The following is a 26,835-nucleotide window of genomic DNA, read 5'->3' on the forward strand; positions in this document are numbered from 1 at the left end:
AGAAAGTCAAAACAAGGGGTAGTTCGCATTAAGGACATGCCCAAAGGTAAGTGAAACTAACACAATCATGTATAATGTGGGGTTTAATTGCAGTCTATTTCACAAGTGAAATTTGCAGGCTTTTTCTAATAACAAAGGTAGAGGTAATGACGATGTCTTTGAAATATCAAGCGTAAGTTTAATGTATACAATTATATACAAATGATATAAACCCTGTTTATAGAATAGAATACTATATTGTCATTATATAATGTAGAGCTATTTGATCGATAGGCAAACTGGTGGGGGTCGAAGCTGGGAGGGAGGCAGGCTTTTATGTGGTGTAAGACCAGCCTCTCAAAGCATTTTATGATCACAGGGGTTAGAGCTACTGGGCGGTAGTAGACACACGCAGGGCTTCTCCCCGGTGTGAGTCCTCATGTGGATCTTCAGCTTGGAGCCATGACTGAAGCGCACCGTGCATTGGTTTCACCTGTAGGGCTTCTCCCCAGAGTGAGTCCTCATGTGGCTCTTAAGGTTGCTTTTCTGTCCGAAGCGCTTTGCGCATTGGTCACACTTGTAGGGCTTCTCCCCGGTGTGAGTCCTCATGTGGACATTCAAGTGCACTTTCCGACTGAAGCGCTTCGTGCATTGGTCACACCTGTAGGTTTTCTCCCTGGAGTGAGTCATCATGTGGCTCTTCAGGGAGGAGCTCTGACTGAAGCGCTTTGCGCATTGGTCGCACCTGTAGGGCTTCTCCCCGGTGTGAGTCAGCATGTGGATTTTAAGGGAGGAGCTATGACTGAAGCACTTCGCGCATTTGTTGCACTTGTAGGGCTTCTCCCCGGTGTAAGTCCTCATGTGGATCTTCAGGTCGAATTTCAGTTTGAAGCGCTTCGTGCATTGGTCACACCTGTAGGGCTTCTCCCCGGTGTGAGAACTCATGTGTTTTTTTAGTGTGCCTTTCCCACGGAAGCGCATTGAGCATTGGTCACACCTGTAGTACTTCTCGCCAGTGTGAGTCCTCATGTGGATCTTCAGTTCGCATTGCTTTCTGAAGCTCTTCGTGCATTGGTCACACCTTTGGGGCTTTTCCCCGGAGTGCGTTCTCATGTGGATTTTCAGGTTGCCTTTCCGACTGAAGCGCTTGATGCATTGGTCGCAACCGTAGGGTTTCTCGCCGGTGTGAGTCCTCATGTGGCTCTTCAGGCGTTCACTTTGACTGAAGCGCTTTGCGCATTGGTCACACTTGTAGGGCTTCTCCCCGGAGTGCGTTCTCATGTGGCTCTTCAGGCGTTCACTTTGACTGAAGCGCTTTGCGCATTGGTCACACCCGTAGGGTTTCTCGCCGGTGTGAGTCCTCATGTGGCTCTTCAGGTTCTCTTTCTTACCGAAGAGCTTTGTGCATTGGTCACACTTGTTGGGCTTCTCTCCGGTGTGAGTCCTCATGTGGATCTTCAGCTTGTCTTTCCGAATGAAGAGCTTCGTACATTGGTCACACTTGTAGGGCTTCTCCCCGGAGTGCGTTCTCAGGTGGATCTTCAGGTGTTGTTTCCGACTGAAGAGCTTCGTGCATTGGTCACACTTGTAGGGCTTCACCCCGGAGTGAGAACTCATGTGGAACTTCAGGGTAGAGCTATGACTGAAGTGCTTCGTGCATTGGTCACACTTGTAGGGCTTCTCCCCGGAGTGAATCATCATGTGGACCTTCAGATGCTCTTTCCAACGGAAACGCTTGATGCATTGGTCGCACCCGTATGGCTTCTCGTCGGGTTGTGTCCTCATGTGAATGATCACATTGGCATTATTGGGAAAAACCTCGCCACACAAGACACCGGGCCGGCCCTTGCGGCCGCCCCGATGCCCAGTCAGCTCCTCAAGGCGGACCAGCCGCACGCTGAAGTTCAGGCTCTTGGCCACGCTGCGGTCCGCGGACAGCGAGCTCAAGGCCTCCACTTCTGACGCGGTGAAGAGGGTGTCATGGCCGTCCACCGCCAGTGGGCCCTCCCCTTTTCCGTAGACGCTTAGGATCCGCAGCTCCCCGCTGTGACTGGACATGTGGGAGGAGCCAGGGGCGTCCACACCCAGACTCTCTGAGGTGGCACCGCGCTGTGTGCTACGGTCTCTAATGTCATTGCCGTCTTCTTCAGAGAGGAAAACAAAGACAGAGAAAGAAATGTTTTTAATTCATTATTTGCACAAAGGGATACAGTATGTACTTTGTACACACTGGTGTATTGGAAGAAGTATATTTTGACATTCTTTCTTTCTAACATCTTTTTGTTAATTATGCATTTCCCTTGTTCCCCTTGGGGGGGTCAAGGGTCAAAGGCTCCAGCTGAGAAGGCACCGCTACGTCTCCGCCTTTTAAGGATGTGGGGAGGTCATAAAGACACAACCAAGGTCATCTGTTGTTGCCGATCACCTGTTTTACCAATACTGTAGTTATACTGGGAATCAGAGCGGATGCAGCATTCCTGACACCTGCCATGAAGAAGATGTAAATCATTCTACTATAAACTGTATAGTAGACGTTCTGTTTTAGCAGGGTGCCAGTCATGATTCTTTTCAAAGAGGACCAGGCTTTTTAGCGCAGGTTGAATCTAGTTCATTCTCAGTTGATCCAGCTCGTTTGCTTGCATGGATGCAATGTGTATTACTAACCTACAGCGGGCATGCCTCCACCAATATCTTCTTCAACCTTGATTGAAATGGTGTCTGGGGTCTGCTGCTTTCCAAAAAGAAGGAAACACACAAGACAAATTCTTTCATTTGCACAGAATAGTTGTTAATCCCCACTTACGATAGACTGGGTGCCCCCAGCCTGTTCTGCCGGCGATTTGAATTCGCCCTGCAGAAGGGTCCAGAGAAGAGCAATTAATTTCTTTCTGCTTCTGATACGTTTTTGGAGGAGCCAATCACCAAGTTGGCTTCTCCCCCTGGTGCCCTATTGGCTGGTTAAACACAATGACGACAGGGAAGTGACGGCAAGCAGCCATTTGCGTACAGAGTCAGTTGAACTAGGCCCGTTGATCAAGCCTCTTGTGCTGAAGAAAATGACAGCAGCTTCCCCAGACCAACGAGTCTGGCAATGACCAGGCTACACTTACGACGAATTGATTCATAAAGGGGTGGCTTTCTATGGGTGTGTGCTGGAGTTGTAACAGAGGAAGCCTCTCATTTGGATGGTGAATAAGAAGATGATTTCCAACCTGCACACTCAGCTCCTCAGGGCGGACCAGCCGCTCGCCGCGCTCCAGGCTCTTGGCCGCGCTGTGGTCCGCAGACAGCGAGTTCAGGACCTCCACTTCGGACGCGGTGAAGAGGGTGTCATGGCCGTCCACCGCCAGTGGCCCCTCCCCTTTTCCGTAGACGCTCAGGATCTTCAGCTCCCCGCTGTGACTGGACATGTGGGAGGAGCCAGGGGCGTCCACACCCAGACTCTCTGAGGTGGCGCCGCCCTGCGTGCTACGGTCTCCAAAGGCATCGCAGTCTTCTGCAGAGGGAGAGAAATAAAGACCAAGTCATTGTTTTGGTACACTGTTTTCATAAAAGGAGGAAGTGTGTATTTGTACACATGAAATAAACAATTTAAATTTGTGTATGTAACATTGAGACAGAGGGTTTAAAATGTGTACTGCAGACAAAGATTCAGAGTTTTGGAGAGGGATGTCTCCTCCAGCACCCTCCTCCCTAGACTCAAAGCTCAAGCAGGGGGGCCAGGTGGGGGACACTGAACGAACACCAGCGCAAAATGATCTGAGCACAGCATGACATGCGAGACAAGCGCAATTATTCTATTTTTGAAAATAACAAGCGCCAACGGGTCCTTCCCTGTAAGCTGATCAGCTAACATTCATAGACTTTGAGTTCATTGATTCCATCTTTGAAATGCAACTCCAAAGTTTGGCTCGTGTTTTGGCAGGGTGGTGGTCATGATGCTTTTCAAAAGAGGACCAGGCTTTTTAGCGCAGTTAGAGTCTAGCATCAGCCTAGAATCTATGCTGCCTAGAATCGACTACATCGAAAGTAAATGTACTCAAGTTGGAAAGTACACACCTTTACTTGTAAAGTGGGGCCGCAAAGTCTTAAATGACAGCCGTGTGCCTACAGTATGTGTTTCCAGGTAGTCTGTATGGCAGGCAACATCCCTTGAGAGAAGTAGCTGAATGTAAGCACTTGATGTGCTGGCCTGTGTAGAGACAAAAAAGGTCAAATCTTTACTCAATGTATTACTTTGTATGTATTCCAGGTGCAAGTGTGGTAGAAAATAACCAAATTCTATCACTTCAACTAACTAAGAGAGCATGAGGAATCGAGGAGTCAGGAGCAAGTACTTTATTGTTGAACAAGCAACAACAAGGCCGTGTAATTTGCAAAGCACTGCCGATCATAAGATCCCTGTATTTTTATTCTCACAAACCAGGCTATTCCTCATATGGTATGCCTGCCCACAGAATGCATACTTGTTCTCTTCTTATGGTAAAGCCGGTCATCCATGCATTCATTTGTGATATATTGTCAAAATCTGCAGCTCATCTGAACTTTAAGTTGACGTGTCAGTATGCCTTGAACCCAGGCTCTCTGGCGCCGTGTCGAGTCTCTCCTATGAATTCAGAGGTGATTTAGCTGCTTTCCACTATTAATGTATCTATATGATATATAGGCCTGATAATACTCATAGTTTGCCATAAAAAAAGGTAAATTTCTTCCATACAAGTTGTAAGAAGACATAAGATAACCAAGTGAATTACATTAGCCTAACTTAAAATTAGATCTATGAAATGATCAAATGATGTTACACAATTTATTTGTTTGCGAATTTCATATATCTTAAAAGATCATCTCAATACAATTAAATCAAGCTCTGCAGAAATCTGCTAGTAACCCATTGATTTGAATCAGGTGTGAAGGGGAAAATATGAGTGGTATGTAAGAACCATTATTTTTTATGGCAAACTATGAGTATTATCAGGCCTATATATCATATAGATACATTAATAGTGGAAAGCAGCTAAATCACCTCTGGATTCATAGGAAAGACTTGACCATCGCCAGAGAGTCTGGGGTCAAGGCGTACTGACGTCTACCTAATGTTTAGATTAGCTGCGGATGTTGACCACATACTTAAAGGAACACTCCACCCATTTGCATTAAGCTTTGCATTGCTAGAAACCCAGTCATACTTTTGAATGGTCATGCAACACTATCTCATTTTCCCCTGAGACGGGAGAAATCTATATTTACCTCTTACACTTCCTTCTGGCAATGAAGCAAAATCGTCATTTTGCGTCATTGCCAGAAAGAAATACAAGAGGGGGGATTTCTATTGAGACTACAAGCACTAGTTCCAACCCTTTTTAAACCCGCCTATAGGGGGTGGTACCTAATGCGCTAACAGACCTATCACAGATCAGTGCCAGTGCGTTAGACCTCACCTGCAGAAAACATGGCCGAAGGTACTGAATACGCAGACGGACACAATATGGAGGATATATATGGGATATTGAAGAAATTATGGTAGAAACGGATGTTCGTGGCTACCTTTATGTAGCCGACCTTATTGGCAGATCATAGGCTACGTTACGTTAGCTTGAAGTCTGTGTAATGCTGTATAGGCTACTCAAGGCTTAATTTATCTTGCTTTGCTAATGTTGTTCTCTTTCTTTCTTAGACAGTATCGGCTTCCTGTGTTGTCCAGGCCATCAGAGCTAATTACCCAGCACAAGATGGGCAGTACCTTGGCTACCAGGAGACAGTAGATGCTCAAGATGAGCAGTGACTATTTTGACGTTTTATTTTTGTTAATAGTTCATATTTTTTTGTGAATAAAACTTCAAATTCATGTTGGTTGTTGTGATTTGTTAACCAAAGCCAAGTGCTGTTATACTAAAGTAGGCCTACTGTATAAGACAAACACTTATTTCAACTGGGGAGAAAAGGTTGAGTACAAATACTTGATATGCTGGGCTACTGTAATTAGCAAGTGTTTTTATGCTTTAAAGTAATATACAAATGATGCGTTTGAAAAAACGGGGGCAGAAGTCCAAACTAGTCAACGTATCACGGGGATATGTTTACACAAAGTTTGCTCGCGCTGACACTCGCGTTAGGACCATGGGTCCTTCCCCCTCAAAACGGAAACAGCCGGCGGTGCAGTGAGCGCAATGCACTGTGGTAGTTGTAGGATTTCTTACTTTTGAGCCAGAGAGACACTTTCCGCCTTTTCTGTATGTACCGGCTGCTGTGCGGCGCAACATTGTATCTAGTAGATACAATGTTGCACCGCAACATTATCCCTTTAAAGCAGGGGTTCTCAAAATGCGGCCCGCGGGCCAATGGTGGCCCGCAGAAACATTCCTGGCGGCCCACAATGATACACGTTAAAAAAATATATATATATATTGATTTTTATTTTTTTTTATTTTTATTATGTTCAATATTAATTTAAACAAAAATAAATAGATATGAAGAGAAAAGTCGACTCTCTAGCTTTCAATTAAATCCTGTTACATCTGTTTGTTTAATCCGACTGTTCATTACTTGATGAAAGGATTCCCGCCTCAGTCACTCTGCCGCAGCCTCAGGGAAGAGACAGTGACTGCAGCTGTGATGATGGAGTCGGACCCCTCGAGAAAAAAAACGTAATTTTTGCGATGAGAAAAGGCGGTTTCAAGATAACTGGATATACGCTTACTTTGCCGTACCTCACGGGTCGGATAAAGTCATGTGCCTGATCTGTAAGCAGGTTAATGCAATGCTGAAGGACTTCAACATAAAACGCCATTATGATACCAATCATAAAACCTACGACAAATTTACCGGCGACGAGCGCACCGGTAAGCTTGAACAAATTAAAAGAGGCTACGCTGCACAGCAGTCAGTTTTCAAAAATCTAACCAAATCCGGTGAAGCTGTAACTAGGGATGGCCCGAATGCCATTTTTTAGGCTTCGAATACTGGTTGGTTTTTCCGAGGGTGTATTCGAATACTCGTTCCAGATAAACACACCATCAAAAACAGCATTAATAATCCCTATATACTCTGGTTCTATTTTGAGGAAGATTTAATAGCTTTTGAACGTTAATTAGTATGCCTAAGTAAGTTGGAGTTCCTCACTCTTTCCCCGTGGAAGCGAACAGCTGTTGTTCCGTTCCAAATCAGCTGTCCTCTCTGCCATCTCAGCCCTTACGGGAGATTTTCAATTCATCCTGGAATGTGCATCTTTTCAGGGAATGTGTACAATAAATCCATAACAAATACCGAATATTGATTGTTTTATGTGTCCATATTATATCGATTATATTGACCAGGTATTCCCAAGACGCTCACGTTCTGCAGCAAGCCAGTCACAGTTGATGGGCGCGGCGCTGTACAGCGAACGTTAACAAACAGCTAAGCTAAGGTTAGCATTTCGCTAAGCATTACTTTTCCTCCCGAGATACCGCTAACGTTGTGTTATAAAGTTAAGGGAAACAAGATATCTATTCTTCCTCCACCTCTATCGCTTCTCTGCTTGGTGTCGCTTATAGTTTGCCTCCCTCGCTCTGGTAACGTCACGTAGCATACAGCTGGTGTCTCACCGGTTGCGCTTTGAAAGGTCACCTGCCAACTAGGTCAAAGTTCAAAGCCCGCCAGAAGGTGGTTCTGCCGTTCCCAAACTGAAGATTTTTGGGGCATTTTGAACCGGCTCGTTCAATATCTATGTTGAAGTAAGCGCGCTCACTGCGCTCGGAGCTGATGTGATGGATGCGCTGTGACACTTAGTGATGTAATATCCTACTAAATGAGCAATATACTACTACTACTTCAATATTACTAACTTTTATATCCCAAACATTATATTATTTGCTGACATTATATTGCAGTTCTAGCTTCTTGCAAAAAAAAAAAACGAAGCTCCGAATACTGATTTAAGCTTCGAATACTAATTTTCCGAACGAGTATTTGAATATTCGAATAATTCGGGCCAGCCCTAGCTGTAACACAGGCTAGCTACGTTGTAGCTCAAGAAATAGCTCGCCAGAGCAAGCCCTTCAGTGACGGAGAATTTGTGCGAGACTGCATTTTGAAAGTGGCCGACATTGCATGCCCCGAGAAAAAAGCGAAGCTCCGTGACATAAGTTTGTCGAATGACACAGTGACACGACGAATCGAAGATCTGGCAAACAATCTGAAAGAGCAACTGGGACAACCCTATCGAGGGACTAGGAAAGGGAGCCTTTTCCATAGCACTGGATGAAAGCACAGACATTTCGGATACAGTGCAATTGCTGATTTTCATCCAAACGGTCACAAAGAACTTTGAAATAGGCGAGGAACTGCTTAGTTTGGTGAGTATAAAAGACAGAACAAGGGGAGTGGACATTTGTGATGGTGTGTCGCAGTCTCGAAGCATACAATGTAAAGCTGCCGTCCAATGTTGGTGTAGGAGCCAGAATAATGAAGGAGAAAAGTTTCTTGCATTTTGTATTTTTGTGTTTCTCTGAGTTATCTCCCTCTAGTGGCTGGACCATGCGGGTGACCTTAACATCTATATAACGGCGACCCTACCTGGGGGAAGGGGCTTGCGCAGGAAGACACAGTCTTTGACCTTGTGCCAGAGAACTGAACTGAACCCTTGATTATCTTTGCAATGCTGTTGACTTAACTGCAAGAACTTTTGAGTTTTGTATTTTCATTTAGTCTAATTAAACCAATTGGAATTTTCAACTTTAAACCGCACTGGACCTGGATTTCTTTTGATTTAGCACGTCTGGTATAAGCGTCAGACTTTTCAGCTCAGCTACACAGTGGTTAACAGATGGTTAACAGATGGAGCACCGGCAATGGTCGGAAGAAAGGCAGGTGTCGAAAGTGGCCAACAGCGGAGGTGAGAAACTAATCAAATATCACTGCATAATACACCAAGAAGCCCTCGCTGCTCAAACGCTTGAAATAGAACATGTCATGGAGATTGTTGTGAAGACAGTTAATTTCAAGTCCAGAAGTCTGAATCACCGCCAATTCAAGACTTTTTTGGAGCAATCAGAGGCAGATTTTGGTGACGTTATATACTTCTCTGCTGCAAGGTGGCTGAGCAGAGGTGCCACATTGAAGCGTTTTAACTTGAAGGAAATAAGAGAGTTCATGGAGTCAAACGAACAGGATTTGACACAGCTAAGAGCTCTTAGCTGTGAGCCACAAAATGGCTCTGTGACCTAGCGCTCCTTGTTGATGTGAACACTTGTCTCAGCGATCTCAATTTGAAGCTGCAGGGCCATGGGAAGCTTATTTCCACCCTATTCGACAACGTCGAAGCTTTTCAGAGAAAAATTGAACTGCTGCAGGGACAGCTCAAACAGGGAGATCTAGGCCATTTTCCCGCCTGCAAGGCCTCGTAGATGAAACAGACACAGATCGGTGCCACGTTCTGTGTCACCTGCGTTCAGACCACAACCAAAACCAAATAAAAAAACTAAGAGAGGAATTCGAGCACCGCTTCTCCGACTTCAGGAACCATGAGAAGTCAATCAACCTCTTCCAAAATCCTTTCTCGTGTGTCCCTGCCGAAGACCCTGCAGAAATGCAGTTTGAGCTCATCGACCAACAGGAGAGCAGCATATCGTGACAGGAATCTCATCGAGTTCTACAAAGGACTTTCCCCAGCGACATACCCTGCACTGCGCCAGCATGCCATCAGAATGGTCTCTTTATTCGGGAGCACATATCAACACATCAACAAATCCAAGCAGAGATCCAGGCTTACAGATGGCCACCTACATGATGTCCTTCGTATTGCAACGACGGAGATGGAGCCGGACATCAGAGGAATCATGGCCAACCGAAGCACCACAAATCCCACGCCAATACAAAAAGGTATGTTGACCTAGTAACAAATATTGTGTGACTTAATGAAAAGCTTATTGATGACAGGCATTAGTGATGATGATGACTTGTTTGGTAAGCTTCTATTTTAAGTCTCTCTCTTTCTCCCCCTCCGTATGTGTGCGTGTGTGTGTCTCTCTGCAGGTTTTCCTCAGGTGATTTTGTAGCTGGAATTGTTCCTGAATAAGGTCCATGCTGATAAGAAAGGAAGGCACACTGGGACTGACTGTTATAAATAAGTTTTTATTCTGAAATGCACACAGGACTGTTATATCCCAAATTCGACTGTATAGGGCAGAGAACCCCAGGGATTGTGTGTTAGTTAAAATGTTTCTCAAGGTTTTCTAAAATTGTGCCAGGTTTTGCCTAATTTGTTATTTAAAATGTATTTATTATATATACTGGATGCAGACCAATACATTTAACTTTAAGATGCAACCTGGTCATTAAGATAATTACAGATGGGATTTTTTTCTGTTTTCAAGCAAGGCACAATGAGACTGACTGTTCCCTCAGTCAAATTTTGCGTTCCTAAATTGGCCCTCAACTGTCAAAACTTTGAGAACCCCTGCTTTAAAGGAATGTATGGCTGACCGGCCTTACCATAAAAGGAGAACAATGCGTGCTGTGGGCGGGCAAACCATATGGGGAATAGCTTGGTGTGTGAGAATAAAAAGGCCGGGATCTTATGATCGCGAGTGCTTTGCAAACTACTCGACCTTGTTGCTTGTTCAACAATAAAGTCACTTGCTCCGGACTCCTCATGCTCTCTTAGTTAGTTGAAGTGATAGAATTCGGTTATTTTGTACCACAGTGGGCCCTGGAATGGCAGTCAAACCCGCAACTACGAACTCGTACCAGATCGATGTATAACATTATGCTGCGTTCAGGGGACACTTTTAGACCGTAAGTTACGAGCTGTAACGGAGGTCATAGATCTGGTAGAGGGTTGTGAAAACACGGGTTACGGGTGGCCTGGATCGCCCCATATGTATTTAGAAAGAGTTAACAGGCCATATTTATCTCCTCATCAGTAAAACGCTAGAACTAATGCGGTAACGTAGCTGGTAAAAGACGGTTGAATTCATTTGTAGTAGGGTGAGCAGACATTGTTAAAGATTCGGGACATTCCCTTGGTATCCAAGCAGTAGAGATCAGTGCCTGTACCCTTTGCCGAACTTTGACCATTCTCGTGTGGTCCCCCTGGTTTGCAGAGGTGCCCACTCAGTCAGAACGGTTATCCAAATATCAAAGAAGTGTACAACACTCGCATTACAGTGTGTGTATTCACACACATACCGGATGCCGTCTACCTTTACATTAGACACAGTAGCTGGGCTGGTAACAAAAGCAACACAGTGATATGGTGGTAGTTGACTTACTTGTCCGAGGTTTGTAGCTGAGCCGAGGAAAGTTGGTACTGATCCGGACTTCATTTTCAGACGTTCAGCAAGTCCAGCTTTGTATTGGCCCGAGTTTAGGAAGCAGTCGTCGGTGAAATGTTTGGCGAAGACATTTCCAGAGAAAATATAATCAACCCACTGGCTCTTCAGAGGCTCGGATGAAGGAAGTAAAACTATACTTTTGTGTTCTCTTGCACATTCGAACACTGAGCAACTTCCAATGCTTGCAAGCTGTCTCTCCAGGAAAGAACTATGTGTGTTGAGCTCACGCCGTCGAAGCTTATTTTCCCATCGGGGGTCGGGGGACAAATCCTCTGGGCGGGCAAAGCAAAGAAAGGGGAGGTAACCTTTACCCGTATTTTTCTTTTTATTTTTTATTGAACATGTTCAAAGATAATACAAACAAAAGTATGAGCAAAAAAATGCAAGAAATAAAATAAAATCAAACAGATGGGATCGGATCCTAAACAACAAATACAGGCTTAGAAAATACAGTTCATATAATACCGTTTTTATAATGATGATGATGATGTTCAGCTCGTAGGTTAAAACAAATCAAAGCTTTTGGACAAAACAATAACAGAATTGTTGAACAGATTAATCGAAACCATCAAACAAGGAATAGCAAAATAGAAATTCACTGCTCCAGCTCATAACATTTTTTTTTTTCTGAAGTTTTTTTTAGTTTTAATATAGGGGTACATTTTAACCCTTTTGCATTGTTTTTTTTTGGTGGTTTGTTGAATAAACAGGTTCCTCTCTGATGAATGATTAAAAGAAAGACATGAGACCATTTATCAGTCATGATAAAGTAAGTACTGTTATTGCATGTGAAACCACTAGGGGGCGGTGACTCCTCCTCGGTGCAGTTCACCTTCTGAACTGCACCGACGCGCGCGCAGACACACGCACACACACACACACACACACACACACACACCCACACACACACACACGCACACACACGCAGTAGGCAAATAAAACAGAGGAAAATAAGAAATAAGCAGAAAAACACAACCCCAACGGCTGTTAATGAACACGCAACATAATTCATCAAGGTAGGCTTGTTATCCTTTACCCACAGTGTGATGCACGATAAGAGGCCAGATATGTCCATGGTGACTAGGGAGGCGTCCGGCTCATGTGAGCAGCCATTCATTCACGCATAAATTCTAGAGATACCAGCAGGCCAGGCGTCCCAGGCGCTCGAGGCCACAAAAACAAGCGTAATGCCCACACATCCACAAGAGGTCAGGACCAAGCCACAAACCAAGTTGTAATGCCTACGCATAGCCACAAGGGACCAGGAGGCGGGAGCTCAGCACCATGCTTAGCCAATCAGAGCACATTACGGAGGCCACGTCTGCCCAATATTAAAGTCATAACACACAGCCCAGGGGGCCAGAACGCGCCAGGCAGGGCATCAACGGATGCCCAGCCAAACGTATCTCCAAGCGTGCCTGTACAATTCCCCTCCTGTGTGTGTGTGTGTGTGTGTGTGTGTGTGTGTGTGTGTGTGTGTGCGTGTGTGTCCCCAAATTTGACTCAGATTATCTTCTTCGCCACCTACAGTGTGCTATGTTCGATGAGGGAAACGGAGCCTCGGAGGCGGGGCTTATTCTTCAGAGGTCTATTGTTTTTCATATCTATTATCTACACATGATTGGACCATTCAGCGAATCAATCAAATAGGCTACCTCCCTCAGCAATCGCGCAACACAACTGCATGCAGAGAGAAGAGATAGATAGCTAACTAGCAGAGAGTTGTAAAAGAGCTTTTCCACCTATTTCAGTGGAGGAATTGGACTCCCCAAGCAATGTTATACTTAAAACAAGCAAGTAACTTACATATTAAGTCTTTCAGCCCGTAGCATATAAGCAAAATGAAGCAACAGTCCCATATTTCTAACTGCATTTGAAATAGACCTTGAGTCGCACAAAAAATTGACCCTATAGGACAATGATCATGATTTGCCTCAATATCAGAATAACAACCATTGGTCAAATAGCAATGGCTAGTGGAATGACCATAAAATGGCCATAAAGTAGGTCTGTATTTGCAGTGAAAGCTTGTCCAGGCCCTGCAAGTCAGGCTGTAGGCTATGATTTTTTAAGCTAGTGGGCATCTCCGAAATGCACCAGAACACAGGAAATAAAATTTACCAAATTCAACATTTTCTACCCCCGTCCATTACTGCACTCCACCCACAAATTTGATCACCAGCCACCAATGCAAACAAGGAGTGAAGGGTGACCAATGCTAGGAATCTTCTGACTCTGTCCCATTAGAATAATGCTGCATTCTAGAGGGAGGACCGGCATAAACTGACACAAGCATCACTGAGATCTATACATTTAACCGGTGACCTTTTTAAGTGGATCCTCTTCAACCACGATTGCCTATTGTGATAGAATCCAAGATATGAACTAGAAAATAATGGCAGTAGAAAGACAGCAATTAGAAAGTCAAAACAAGAGGTAGTTGGCATTAAGCACAAAGAATGAAAAAGTGAAATGAACACAATCATGTATAATGTGGGGTTCAATTGCAGTCTATCTCACAAGTGAACTTTTTTTTACCTCCCGTCCTCTCTAATTGAATGGTGTTAAGATAGTTTGCATTTGCAATTGAGCAAATGCTTGGTAACTTTGCTGCCTGTATCTTCCCATGATCAAGCTCTAAAATTAAAACAAAATATTTTGCAGTCAGAAGTGTCCTAGAAAGAAGTTATTCATCACACGGACGTTTATCAAAAATAAAAACAAGGCGAATCAAAAGTTGGAAAGCATTTAATCCTGATAAAAGAAAAGCAGCACATTTCAACAATTGCAGGATAGAGGTGTCAATCAAAGCGTCCCGTTAGCCCGTGTGAGAGCACCCCATTGCCCGTGTGCTTCTGCATGTGCACACGCTGTAGCTGGCGTTGCACTGCAGACACACGCAGGGCTTCTCCCCGGTGTGAGTCCTCATGTGGATCTTCAGCTTGCAGCTCTGATTAAAGCGCATCGTGCATTGGTCACACCTGTAGGGCATCTCCCTGGTGTGAGAACACCTGTGAATCTTCAGGTCGCCTTTGTGACTGAAGCGCTTTGCACATTGGTCACACTTGTAGGGCTTTTCCCCGGTGTGAGTCCTCGTGTGGATCTTTAGGTAGCATTGCTGTCTGAAGCTCTTTGTGCAATGGTCACACTTGTAGGGCTTCTCGCCGGTATGAGTCCTCATGTGGAGATTCAGGGTGCCTTTCTGTCCGAAGCTCTTCGTGCATTGGTCACACTTGTAGGGCTTTTCCCCGGTATGAGTCCTCATGTGGCGATTCAGGTAGGATGTCTGTCTGAAGCTCTTCGTGCATTGGTCACAACTGTAGGGCTTCTCGCCAGTGTGAGTCAGCATGTGAATCTTCAGGTCGCGTTGGATTCTGAAGCTCTTCGTGCATCGGTCACACTTGTAGGGCTTCTCGCCGGTGTGAGTCCTCATGTGGAGATTCAGGGTGCCTTTCCGTCCGAAGCTCTTGGTGCATTGGTCACACTTGTAGGGCTTTTCCCCGGTGTGAATCCTCATGTGGCGATTCAGGTAGGATATATGTCTGAAGCTCTTCGTGCATTGGTCACAACTGTAGGGCTTCTCGCCAGTGTGAGTCAGCATGTGAAACTTCAGGTCGCGTTGCAGTCTGAAGCTCTTCGTGCATTGGTGACACTTGTAGGGCTTCTCGTCGGTGTGAGTCCTCATGTGGAGCTTCAGGGTGCCTTTCTGTCCGAAGCTCTTCGTGCATTGGTCACACTTGTAGGGCTTTTCCCCAGTGTGAGTCCTCATGTGGCGATTCAGGTAGGATGTCTGTCTGAAGCTCTTCGTGCATTGGTCACAACTGTAGCGCTTCTCGCGGGTGTGAGTCAGCATGTGGATCTTCAGGTCGCGTTGCAGTCTGAAGTGCTTCGTGCATTGGTCGCACCCGTACGGCTTCTCGTCGGGTTGGGTTCTCATGTGGACAATCATATTGGCCTTGTTGGGAAAAACCTTGCCACACAAGACACCGGGCCGGCCCTTGCGGCCGCCCCGATGCCCAGTCAGCTCCTCAAGGCGGACCAGCCGCACGCTGCAGTTCAGGCTCTTGGCCACGCTGCGGTCCGCGGACAGCGAGCTCAAGGCCTCCGGTTCTGACGCGGTGAAGAGGGTGTCATGGCCGTCCACTGCCAGTGGGCCCTCCCCTTTTCCGTAGACGCTCAGGATCTTCAGCTCCCCGCTGTGACTGGACATGTGGGAGGAGCCAGGGGCGTCCACACCCAGACTCTCTGAGGTGGCGCCGCGCTGCGTGCTACGGTCTCTAATGTCATTGCCGTCTTCTTCAGAGGGGAAAACAAAGACAGAAAGAAATGTTTTAATTCATTATTTGCAGAAAGGGATACAGTATGTACTTTGTATATTGTGACACTTTCTTTCTAACGTCTTTTTGTTTATTATGCATTTCCCTTGTTCCCCTTGGGGGGGTCAAGGGTCAAAGGCTCCAGCTGAGAAGGCACCGCTACGTCTCCGCCTTTTAAGGATGTGGGGAGGTCATAAAGACACAACCAAGGTCATCTGTTGTTGCCGATCACCTGTTTTACCAATACTGTGGTTATACTGGGAATCAGAGCGGATGCAGCATTCCTGACACCTGCCATGAAGAAGATGTAAATCATTCTACTATAAACTGTATAGTAGACGTTCTGTTTTAGCAGGGTGCCCGTCATGATTCTTTTCAAAAGAGAAACAGGGTTTTTAGCGCAGGTAGAATCGAGTACATTCTCAGTTGGTAGGTTGTTTGCTTGCATGGATGCAATATGTATTACTAACCTACAGCGGGCATGCCTCCACCAATATCCTCTTCAACCTTGATTGAAATGGTGTCTGATGTCTGCTGCTTTCCAAAAAGAAGGAAACACACAAGACAAATTCTTTCATTTGCACAGAATAGTTGTTAATCCCCACTTACGATAGACTGGGTGCCCCCAGCCTGTTCTGACGGCGATTTGAGTTTGCCCTGCAGAAGGGTCTGGAGAAGAGCAATTCATTTCTTTCCGATCCGTTTTTTCGGGAGCCAATCACCAAGTTGGCTTCTCCCCCATGTGCCCTATTGGCTGGTTTAACACAATGATGACAGGGAAGCGACGGCAAGCAGCCATTTGCGTACAGAGTCAGTTAAACTAGGCCCGTTGATCACGCCTCTTGTGCTGAGAAAAATGACAGCAGATTCTGGCAATATCCAGGCTACACTTACGACAAATTAAATCATAAAGGGGTGGCTTTCTATGGGTGTGTGCTGGAGTTGTAACAGAGGAAGCCTCTCATTTGGATGGTGAATAAGAAGATGATTTCCAACCTGTACACTCAGCTCCTCAGGGCGGACCAGCCGCTCGCCGCGCTCCAGGCTCTTGGCCGCGCTGTGGTCCGCAGACAGCGAGTTCAGAGCCTCCACTTCTGACGCGGTGAAGAGGGTGTCATGGCCGTCCACCGCCAGTGGGCCCTCCCCTTTTCCGTAGACACTCAGGATCTTCAGCTCCCCGCTGTGACTGGACATGTGGGAGGAGCCAGGGGCGTCCACACCCAGACTCTCTGAGGTGGCGCCGCCCTGCGTGCTACGGTCTCCAAAGGCATCGCAGTCTTCTGCAGAGGGAGAAAAAAAAATTACAGAAAGTAATAGTTTTCATACACTGCTTGCATAAAAGAAGAAAGTGTGTATTTGTACAATTGAAACTTTTTAAATGTTTATTTATGTAACATTGAGACAGAGGGTTGAAAATGTGTACTGCAGACAAAGATTCAGAGTTTTGGAGAGGGATGTCTCCTCCAGCACCCTCCTCCCTAGACTCAAAGCTCAAGCAGGGGGGCCAGGTGGGGGACACTGAACGAACACCAGCGCAAAATGATCTGAGCACAACATGACATGCGAGCCAAGCGCAATCATTCAATTTGGACAACAAGTGACAAGTGTCCTTCCCTTTAAGCTGATCAACTAACATTTATACATTTTGAATTCCTTGATGTTTGAGAATAATAAACCAGCTCAAAGGGCATCTGTCTTGAAACCCTTCTGGGCTCTTGACTGATTCCATCTTTGAAATACAACTCCCAAGTTTGACTCGTGTTTAACAGGGCGCTGGTCATGATGCTTTTCAAAAGAGGACCAGGCTTTTCAGCGCAGTTAGAATCGAGTACATTCTCAGGTGATCCAGGTTGTTTGCGTGCATGGATGCAATGTGTATTACTAACCTACAGCGAGCATGCCTCCACCAATATCCTCTTCAACCTTGATTAAAATGGTGTCTGGGGTCTGCTGCTTTCCACATAAAGAAGGAAACACACACAAGACTCTTTCATTTGAACAGAATAGTTGCTAATCCCAATTTACGACTCATTAAATCATAAAGGTGTGTGCTTTCTGTGGGTGTGTGCTGGAGTTGTAATAGAGGAAGCCTCTCATTTGGATGGTGAATAAGAAGATGATTTCCAACCTGCAAACTCAGCTCCTCAGGGCGGACCAGTCGCAATCGACCTTTACATTAGACACAGTATCTGGGCTGGTAGCTGTAGAGCTAATGCTACAGCAACATTATAAGGGTAACAAGGTAATATACAGTAAAGCAACACAATGATATGGCGGTAGTTGACTTACTTCTCCGAGGTTTGTAGCTGAGCCGAGGAGAGTTGCTACTGCTCCGGACTTCATTTTCAGACGTTCAGCAAGTCCAGCTTTGTATTGGCCCGAGTTGAGGAAGCAGTCGTCGGTGAAATGTTTGGCGAAGACTGGCGCATTTCCAGAGAAAATATAATCAACCCACTGCTTCTTCAGAGGCTCGGATGAAGGAACTAAAAATATACTTTTGTGTTCATTTGTACATCCAAACACTGAGCAACTGCCATGCCTGCAAGCTGTCTCTCCAGGAAGAACTATGTGTACTGAACTCACTCGGTCGTAGCTCATTTTCTTGTCGGGGGTCGGGGGACAAATACTTTGGGTGGGTAAAGCAAAGAAAGGGGAGGTAACCTTTCCCCGTATTTTTCTTTTTCATTGAACATGTTTAAAGATAATACAAACAAAAGAATGAGTACGGAACCCGTAAAGGGACATGGGGGAAAAAAACAAACAATTGTTAACGTTTCTCTTGAGCACGAGAAATTATCTGGTGCTCACGTCAAAGTATCTGGTGTGCACGAGAAAGTATCAGGGGTCTCATTTATAACCGTTGCGTACGCACAAAACGGGGCTGAAAGTGACGTACGTGACTTTCCACGGCAAGGTTGTGATCTATAAAAAACTAACCTGACGGGAGAATGTGCGCAGCCCTAAGCAAACTCTGACCAATGTGTATGCATGGTTTGGAGGAAAAGGAGAATTGGCGACACAGACGGTGTGGTGGTGAACTGAAGTCAAGCTGAAGAAATGTAGAGTGAGAAGAACGATTATGTTTTATCATCGCCCTTCATAAGTTTAATTTCAACCCGTATCATGCGTTAAATCTATGTAATCAGAATAATTTAAGTCAACTGCGTTATTTCTCAGTTATAACTCCAGAAACGTCTCCTTAGAATTGAAATGAAAATTCAAAATCAAAATTCTCTCTATTTAATCCCGTCACTCCATACTGTCCACTGACGGCGAGACTGCATGGAATAAAGCATCTGTCCAACATGTGTCAATAACAATATTTTTATGTGACACTGTAAACACATAATCAAATGTCAATTAAATCCCAAGTGTGGAAAACCAAGCCACATACTCATCACAATCGTTATATTATTGTCCGTTCCTCTTGATGCTTTTCATGACAAATCAGGCATTACAAAGGAGTTATGTTCAAGAACATTTAACGTGGGTGATTACAAACTGATTATCCAAGGTGTCTCGGTCAGTCTTATTACCGTAACCCTACAGCGGTGAGCCCCGTGCGTAATGCTGCACCATGGCACTGCTGGCACTGCTGGAGAACCATGCAAATGGCAGGATTCGGAGGGAGAGGGTCTACAGGGACCATAACGATTTATTGGTATGATTAAGCAACAGTCCCATATTTCTAACTGCATTTGAAATAGACCTTGAGTCGCGCAAAAAAAATTGACCCTATAGGTCAATGATCATGATTTGCCTCAATATCAGAATAACAACCTTTGGTCAAATAGCAATAGCTAGTGGAAAAACCATAAAATGGCCATAAAGTAGGTCTGTATTTGCAGTGAAAGCTTGTCCAGGCCCTGCAAGTCAGGATGTAGGCTATGATTTGTTTTAGCTAGTGGGCATCTCAGAAATGCACCAGAATACAGGAAATAAAATTTACCAAATTCAACATTTTCTACCCTCGTCCATTACTGCACCCCACCCACAAATTTGATCACCAGCCACCACTGCAAACAAGGAGTGAAGGGTGACCAATGCTAGGAATCTTCTGACTCTGTCCCATTAGAATAATGCTGCATTCTAGAGGGAGGACCGGCATAAACTGACACAAACATCACTGAGATCTATACATTTAACCATTGACCTTTTTAAGTGGATCCTCTTCAACCACGATTGCCTATTGCGATACAAGGTATAAACAGAAAATAATGGCAGTAGAAAGACAGCAATTAGAAAGTCAAAACAAGAGGTAGTTGGCATTAAGTGAACACAATCATGTATAATGTGGGGTTCAATTGCAGTCTATCTCACAAGTGAACTTTGCAGGCTTTTTGTAATAACAAAGGCAACGGTCATGACATAGTTGTGGAAATAAAGCGTAACTTTAATATACAATTGTACACAAATGATATAAACCCTGCTAATATAATTACTAGTCAAATGAAAGGAATTTCTATACATTCTTCTTGGACCTAGAGATACCTCCCGTCCTCTCTAATTTAAAGATGTTAAGATAGTTTGCATTTGCAATTTAACTCATTGAACGAATGCTTGATAACTTTGCTGCCTGTATCTTCCCATGATCAAGCTCTAAAATTAAATCAAATATTTTGCAGTCAGAAGTGTCCTAGAACTAAGCTATTCTTCATCGCACAGACATTTGTCAAAAATAAAAAAGCGAATCAAAAGTTGGAAAGCGTTTAATCCTGAAGGAAAAAAAAAAGTAGCACATTGTAAAAAATACTGGATGGAGGTGTCAATCAAAGCATCCCTTTAAAGAGGTAGTTCGGAATTTTGGACATAGGGCCTGATTCCCAAGTTAGCCTTGGTGTTCTTTATCATTGGAGACAGTTTAACACATTTCATTCAGTCCTTCTAGTGGCAGAGTTCGCTTGTGCTAGGCTAGCACATGGCCACGGGCAATACTAGCCTTCTAATAAAACAGTCTTACCCACTCCATAGTACACTCGAGGTAAATCAATTATAACGCCAGACTATAGATGTAAATGTCTGTGTTGATAATAATGATAATGTTAGAAATAAAACTAACCTCACGTTAGAAATTAAATTTCTCGCCGGTGTGAGTCTTCATGTGGATGTTCAGTGTGCCTTTCTGAGCGAAGCGCTTTGTGCATTGGTCGCAACTGTAGGGTTTCTCGCCAGTGTGAGTCCTCATGTGGTTTTTCAGCTGGTATTTCTGACTGAAGCGCATCGTGCATTGGTCACACCTGTAGGGCTTCTCGCCGGAGTGCATACTCATGTGGATCTTCAGGTTCCCTTTCCGACTGAAATACTCCATGCATTGGTCACACCTGTAGGGCTTCTCCCCGGTGTGAGTCCTCATGTGGTTCTTAAGGGAGCATCTATAACTGAATGACTTTGTGCATTGGTCACACCTGTAGGGCTTCTCCCCGGTGTGAGTTCTCATGTGGCTCTTCAGCATGCAGCTCTGACTGAAGCTCTTCGTGCATTGGTCACACTTATAGGGCTTCTCCCCGGTGTGAGTCCTCATGTGGATCTTAAGGGAGCCTCTATAACTGAAGGACTTTGTGCATTGGTCACACCTGTAGGGCTTCTCCCCGGTGTGAGTTCTCATGTGTCCCTTCAGCATGCAGCTCTGACTGAAGCTCTTCGTGCATTGGTCACACTTATAGGGCTTCTCCCCGGTGTGAGTCCTCATGTGGATCTTAAGGGAGCCTCTATGACTGAAGGACTTTGTGCATTGGTCACACTTGTAGGGCCCCTCCCTGGTGTGAGAACTCATGTGGATTTTCAAGTCGCATTTCCGACTGAAATGATTTGCGCATTGGTCACACTTGTAGGGCTTCTCCCCGGAGTGCGTCCTCATGTGGATCTTCAAGTGTACTTTCCGACTGAAGAGTTTCGTGCATCGGTCACACTTGTAGGGCTTCACCCTGGAGTGAGTCCTCAAGTGGATCTTTAGGGAGGAGCCATGACTGAAGCACTTTGTGCATTGGTCACACCTGTAGGGCTTCTCGCCGGTGTGAGTCCTCATGTGGATCTTCAGGGTGGTGCTCTCTCCGAAGCGCATCTTGCATTTGCCACACCTGTAGGGCTTCTCGCCGGTGTGAGTCCTCATGTGGATCTTCAGCCTGGAGCGCTCTCTAAAGCGCTTCACGCATTGGTCACACTTGTAGGGCTTCTCGCCGGTGTGAGTCCTCATGTGGAGCGTCAGGGTGATTTTCTGTCTGAAGCTCTTCGTGCATTGGTCACAACTGTAGGGCTTCTCGCCGGTGTGAGTCCTCATGTGGATCTTCAGCCTGGCGCTCTCTCCGAAGCGCTTCTTGCATTGGTCACACTTGTAGGGCTTCTTGCCGGTGTGAGTCCTCATGTGGGTCTTCAGGGCGGAGCTCTGACTGAAACACTTCCTGCATTTGTCACACTTGTAGGGCTTCTCCCCAGAGTGAGTCCTCATGTGGGTCTTCAGGGAGGTTTTCTGACTAAAACGCTTCGTGCATTGGTCACACCTGTAGGGCTTCTCCCCGGAGTGAGACATCATGTGGATCTTCAGGACGGAGCTATGACTGAAGAGCTTCTTGCATTTTTCACACTTGTAGGGCATCTCGCCGGTGTGAAACCTCATGTGGAACTTCAGGTTGCATGTCCATTTGAAGCGCTTTTTGCATTGGTCACACTTGTAGGGCTTCTCCCCAGAGTGAGTCCTCATGTGGCTCTTCAGGGAGGAGCTGTGACTGAAGCGCTTCGTGCATTGGTCACACTTGTAGGGCTTCTCGTCGGGTTGGGTTCTCATGTGGACAATCATATTGGCCTTGTTGGGAAAAACCTTGCCACACAAGACACCGGGCCGGCCCTTGCGGCCGCCCCGATGCCCAGTCAGCTCCTCAAGGCGGACCAGCCGCACGCTGCAGTTCAGGCTCTTGGCCACGCTGCGGTCCGCGGACAGCGAGCTCAAGGCCTCCGGTTCTGACGCGGTGAAGAGGGTGTCATGGCCATCCACCGCCAGTGGGCCCTCCCCTTTTCCGTAGACGCTCAGGATCTTCAGCTCCCCGTTGTGACTGGACATGTGGGAGGAGCCAGGGGCGTCCACACCCAGACTCTCTGAGGTGGCGCCGCGCTGCGTGCTACGGTCTCTAATTTGATCTTCTTCTAGAGAGAGAGGACAACAAAGACAGAGAAATTAATGGTTCTAATTCATTATTTGCACAAAGGGATAGAGTATGTACATTTTGTACACACTGGCGTATTTGAAGAAGTATATTTTGACACCCTTTCTATTGTCTTTTTGTTGATTATGCATTTTCCTTAGGGCTGAACGATTTGGGGAAATAATCGAATTGCGATTATTTTGACCAATATTGCAATTGCAATTTAAAATGCGATTTTTAAAAATTACTAAAGGGTAATTCCGGTGTAAAATGGATTTGGGATATGTTTTTTATGATAACGAGTTGAAACGTTCGTTTTGGAGCACAAAAAACGCTTTCTTCAGTTGGCTGTTTTTAGATGATTCTATCAAAACGCTATAAACTTGTTCGAATTGAATTGAATAAATTGCTCAGCCCTAATTTCCCTTGTTCCCCTTGGGGGGGTCAAGGGTCAAAGGCTCCAGCTGAGAAGGCACCGCTAAGTCTCCGCCTTTTAAGGATGTGGGGAGGTCATCAAGACACAACCAAGGTCATCTGTGGATTCCGATAACCTGTTTTACCAATACTGTGGTTATACTGGGAATCACAGCGGATTAAGCATTCCTGACACCTGCCATGAAGATGATGTAAATCATTCTACTATAAACTGTACAGTATTCCTTGTGTTTTAGCAGGGTGCTGGTCATGATGCTTTTCAAAAGAGGCCAGGAATTTTAGCGCAGTTAGAATCGAGTACATTCTCAGTGGATCCAGGTCGTTTGCTTGCATGGATGCAATGTGTATTACTAACCTACAGCAGGCATGCCTCCACCAATATCCTCTTCAACCTTGATTGAAATGGTGTCTGGGGTCTGCTGCTTTCCACATGAAGAAGGAAACACACACAAGACATATTCTTTTATTTGAACAGAATAGTTGTTCATCCGAACTTACGACTCATTAAATCATGAAGGGGTGTGCTTTCTATGGGTGTGTGCTGGAGTTGTAACAGAGGAAGCCTCTCATTTGGATGGTGAATAAGAAGATGATTTCCAACCTGCACACTCAGCTCCTCAGGGCGGACCAGCCGCTCGCCGCGCTCCAGGCTCTTGGCCGCGCTGTGGTCCGCAGACAGCGAGTTCAGGGCCTCCACTTCTGACGCGGTAAAGAGGGTGTCATGGCCGTCCACCGCCAGTGGCCCCTCCCCTTTTCCGTAGACGCTCAGGATCTTCAGCTCCCCGCTGTGACTGGACATGTGGGAGGAGCCAGGGGCGTCCACACCCAGACTCTCTGAGGTGGCGTCGCGCTGCGTGCTACGGTCTCCAAAGGCATCGCAGTCTTCTGCAGAGGGAGAGAAAAAATGACAGAAGGTAATTGTCTTAATACACTGTTTGCATAAAAGGAGGAAGTGCGTACTTGTACACGTGAAAGAAACTCTTTAAATGTATGTAACATTGAGCCAGAGGGTTTAAAATGTGTAATGCAGACAAAGATTCAGAGTTTTGGAGAGGGATGTCTCCTCCAGCACCCTCCTCCCTAGACTCAAAGCTCAAGCAGGGGGGCCAGGTGGGGGACACTGAACGAACACCAGCGCAAAATGATCTGAGCACAACATGACATGCGAGACAAGCGCAATTATTCTATTTTGACAATAACAAGCGACAACGGGTAAATCCCTGTAAGCTGATCAGCCAACATTTATACATTATGAATTCATTGATGCTTGAGAATAATAAACCAGCTCATGTGGCATCTGACTTCAAACCCTTCTGGGCTCTTGACTGATTCCATCTTTGAAATGCAACTCCCAAGTTTGACTCGTGTTTTGGCAGGGTGATGGTCATGATGCTTTTCCAAAGAGGACCAGGCGATTTAGCGCAGTTAGAGTCTAGCATCAGCCTAGAGTCTATGCTGCCTAGAATCTTCTACATCATAAGTAAATGTACTCAAGGTAGAAAGTACATACCTTCACTTTTAAAGAGGGGCTGCAAAGTATTTAAGGATAGCTGTGTGCCTACAGTATGTGTTTCCAGGTGGTCTGTCTGGCAGGCAACATCCCTTGAGAGAAGAGGCTGAATGTAAGCACTTGATGTGCTGGCCTGTGTAGAGACAACAAGGTCAAATTAGTACTCAATGTTTTACTTTGTATGTATTCCAGGTGCAAGTTGTAAGAAGATTTGAGATAAATATGTTTAGTGAATTACATTAGCCTCATACTTAAAATTAGATCTATGAAATGATAAAATGATGTTACATAATTGATTTGCTTACATATTTTATATTTCATATGTCTTAAAAGTTCATCTCATCATCAATACAATTACATCAAGCTCTGCTAATCTGCTAATAACCCATTGATTAGAATCAGGGTTGAAGGGGAAAACATGAGTGGACCTATGGTGCGTTCCAGGCAACCCGTAACCCGTTTTTTCACAACCTTCTACCCCTGAAAGTGCCCTGGAACGGCAGTCAAACCCACAACTCACTACCCATGAACTCGTACCAGATCGATGTACTCACAGTTCCAGCTCGTAACATACGGCCTAAAAAGTGTCCCTGGTATGTAATGCATAATTATCTCCTTATCAGTAAAACGCTAGAACTACTGCGGTCACACGTAGCTGGTAAAAGACGGTTGAATTCATTTGTAGTAGGGTGAGCAGACATTGTAAAAGATTCGGGACATTCCCTTGGTATCCAAGCAGTAGAGATCAGTGCCTGTACCCTTTGCCGAACTTTGCCCATTCTCGTGTGGTCCCCCTGGTTTGCAGAGGTGCCCACTCAGTCAGAACGGTTATCCAAATAACAAAGAAGTGTACAACACTCGCATTACAGTGTGTGTATTCACACACATACCTGATGCCGTCTACCTTTACATTAGACACAGTAGCTGGGCTGGTAGCTGTAGTGCTAATGCTACAGCAACATTATAAAGGGTAACAAGGTAACCATAAGCAACACAATAATATAGGGGTAGTTGACCTACTTGTCCGAGGTTTGTAGCTGAGCCGAGGAGAGTTGGTACTGATCCGGACTTCATTTTCAGACGTTCAGAAAGTCCAGCTTTGTATTGGCCCGAGTTGAGGAAGCAGTCGTCGGTGAAATGTTTGGCGCAGACTTGCGCATTTCTAGAGAAAATGAAATCAACCCACTGCTTCTTCAGAGGTTCGGATGAAGGAAGTAAAAATACACTTTTGTGACCATTTTTACACCCAAACACTGAGCAACTGCCATTTTTGGCTAGTTTGCAAGCCATGATGTGTCTCCAGGAAATAACTATGTGTGCTGAGCTCACACGGTCGTAGCTCATTTTCTCATGGGCGGTCGGGACAAATCCTCTGGGCGAGCAAAGCAGAGGAAGGGGAGGTAACCTTTACCCGTATTTTTCTTTTTCTTTTTTATTGAACATGTTTCGAAAATACAAACATGACAATAATGAGCAAAAAATGCAAGAAACAAAATAAAAACAAACAAATGGGATCCACAGGATCCTAAGCAAACAATACAGGATTAGATAATACAGTGCAAATAATATATATATATATATTTTAAAGTTTTTTTTATTTGATATGGTGGTACATTTCAACCATTTTGCATTGGTTGTTATTGGTGGTTTGTTTAATATACAGGTTCCTCTTTGATTAATGACTTAAAGAAAGTCATGTGGCCGTTTGTTTTAGTACTCTGCTATTGCATGTGGAACCACTAGGGGGCATACGCACACACTGTGACGACCAAGTCGGGTCTTTGACCCCGCCCCTTCGGTGTGTATGCCTGTGTTTCTCTCCCTCCTAATCAGGAGATTGTCGGCAGGTGTGGATCAAGTCCAAGCCCCCGGGAACAGTGCATACTTCCGCAATCCCCCAGTGCTCAGCGGCCAAGCCTGGTATTGCAGCTGTTTAAGCGGGCTGTGGACGGGTCCCTCGATTCAAGGGGCCCAGAAGTAGATTTCTCCGTTCACTCCAATACAAGTGGGGAACAGGAATGTGTCTCTGCAAATAATGTCTGGATATCAATCAAAGGCTCATAATTATCTTTATGCCATGTACTAAAAAAATGTAAAAAACGCCACCTCTTTTCAAAACGCCACCTCAAGCGTTTTATTAGCCGTTT

At 45.3% G+C, this 26,835-nt stretch overlaps 3 protein-coding genes and 1 long non-coding RNA gene across 10 annotated transcripts; all 4 read right to left on the bottom strand.

Moving 5' to 3' along the window:
- On the bottom strand, nt 1-2,705 carry LOC307074332 (uncharacterized protein). 2 transcript variants are annotated; one of them, XM_079734438.1, is made up of 3 exons: nt 2,644-2,705; nt 1,687-2,123; nt 1-1,602 (listed from the first exon to the last, which is right to left on the bottom strand). In XM_079734438.1, exons 1-3 carry the CDS (start codon nt 2,654-2,656, stop codon nt 469-471), a joined length of 1,584 nt encoding a protein of 527 aa, XP_079590564.1. In that variant the 5' UTR covers nt 2,657-2,705; the 3' UTR covers nt 1-468. The 2 variants fall into 2 exon arrangements, with proteins under 2 accessions (XP_079590564.1, XP_079590563.1); XM_079734437.1 differs by having other exon boundaries at nt 1-2,123.
- A 611-nt stretch (nt 2,706-3,316) lies between these two features.
- Nucleotides 3,317-11,522, bottom strand: LOC307074344. The gene is made up of 3 exons (XR_013811784.1): nt 11,229-11,522; nt 4,039-4,171; nt 3,317-3,475 (listed from the first exon to the last, which is right to left on the bottom strand). It is a non-coding gene; the product is annotated as an uncharacterized lncRNA (long non-coding RNA).
- A 2,499-nt stretch (nt 11,523-14,021) lies between these two features.
- Nucleotides 14,022-26,018, bottom strand: LOC307074329 (uncharacterized protein). Of its 6 annotated transcripts, none has more exons than XM_079734427.1 (5): nt 25,709-26,018; nt 24,689-24,821; nt 23,780-24,063; nt 16,078-16,141; nt 14,022-15,584 (listed from the first exon to the last, which is right to left on the bottom strand). In XM_079734427.1, exons 1-5 carry the CDS (start codon nt 25,976-25,978, stop codon nt 14,110-14,112), a joined length of 2,226 nt encoding a protein of 741 aa, XP_079590553.1. In that variant the 5' UTR covers nt 25,979-26,018; the 3' UTR covers nt 14,022-14,109. The 6 variants fall into 6 exon arrangements, with proteins under 6 accessions (XP_079590553.1, XP_079590552.1, XP_079590555.1 ...); XM_079734426.1 differs by having other exon boundaries at nt 14,022-15,587; XM_079734429.1 differs by lacking the exons at nt 23,780-24,063; nt 24,689-24,821; nt 25,709-26,018 and adding exons at nt 16,604-16,887; nt 17,494-17,557; nt 17,897-18,206 and having other exon boundaries at nt 14,022-15,587.
- LOC307074331 (uncharacterized protein) lies at nt 20,043-23,568 on the bottom strand. The gene is made up of 2 exons (XM_079734436.1): nt 23,534-23,568; nt 20,043-22,744 (listed from the first exon to the last, which is right to left on the bottom strand). The coding sequence occupies exons 1-2, from the start codon at nt 23,544-23,546 to the stop codon at nt 20,673-20,675; spliced, it is 2,085 nt and encodes a 694-aa protein (XP_079590562.1). The 5' UTR covers nt 23,547-23,568; the 3' UTR covers nt 20,043-20,672.
- Nucleotides 26,019-26,835: the final 817 nt, after the last annotated feature.

Source organism: Pollachius pollachius, assembly GCF_949987615.1.
Source record: "Pollachius pollachius genome assembly, chromosome: 4".
Classification (NCBI taxonomy): Eukaryota; Metazoa; Chordata; class Actinopteri; order Gadiformes; family Gadidae; genus Pollachius; species Pollachius pollachius.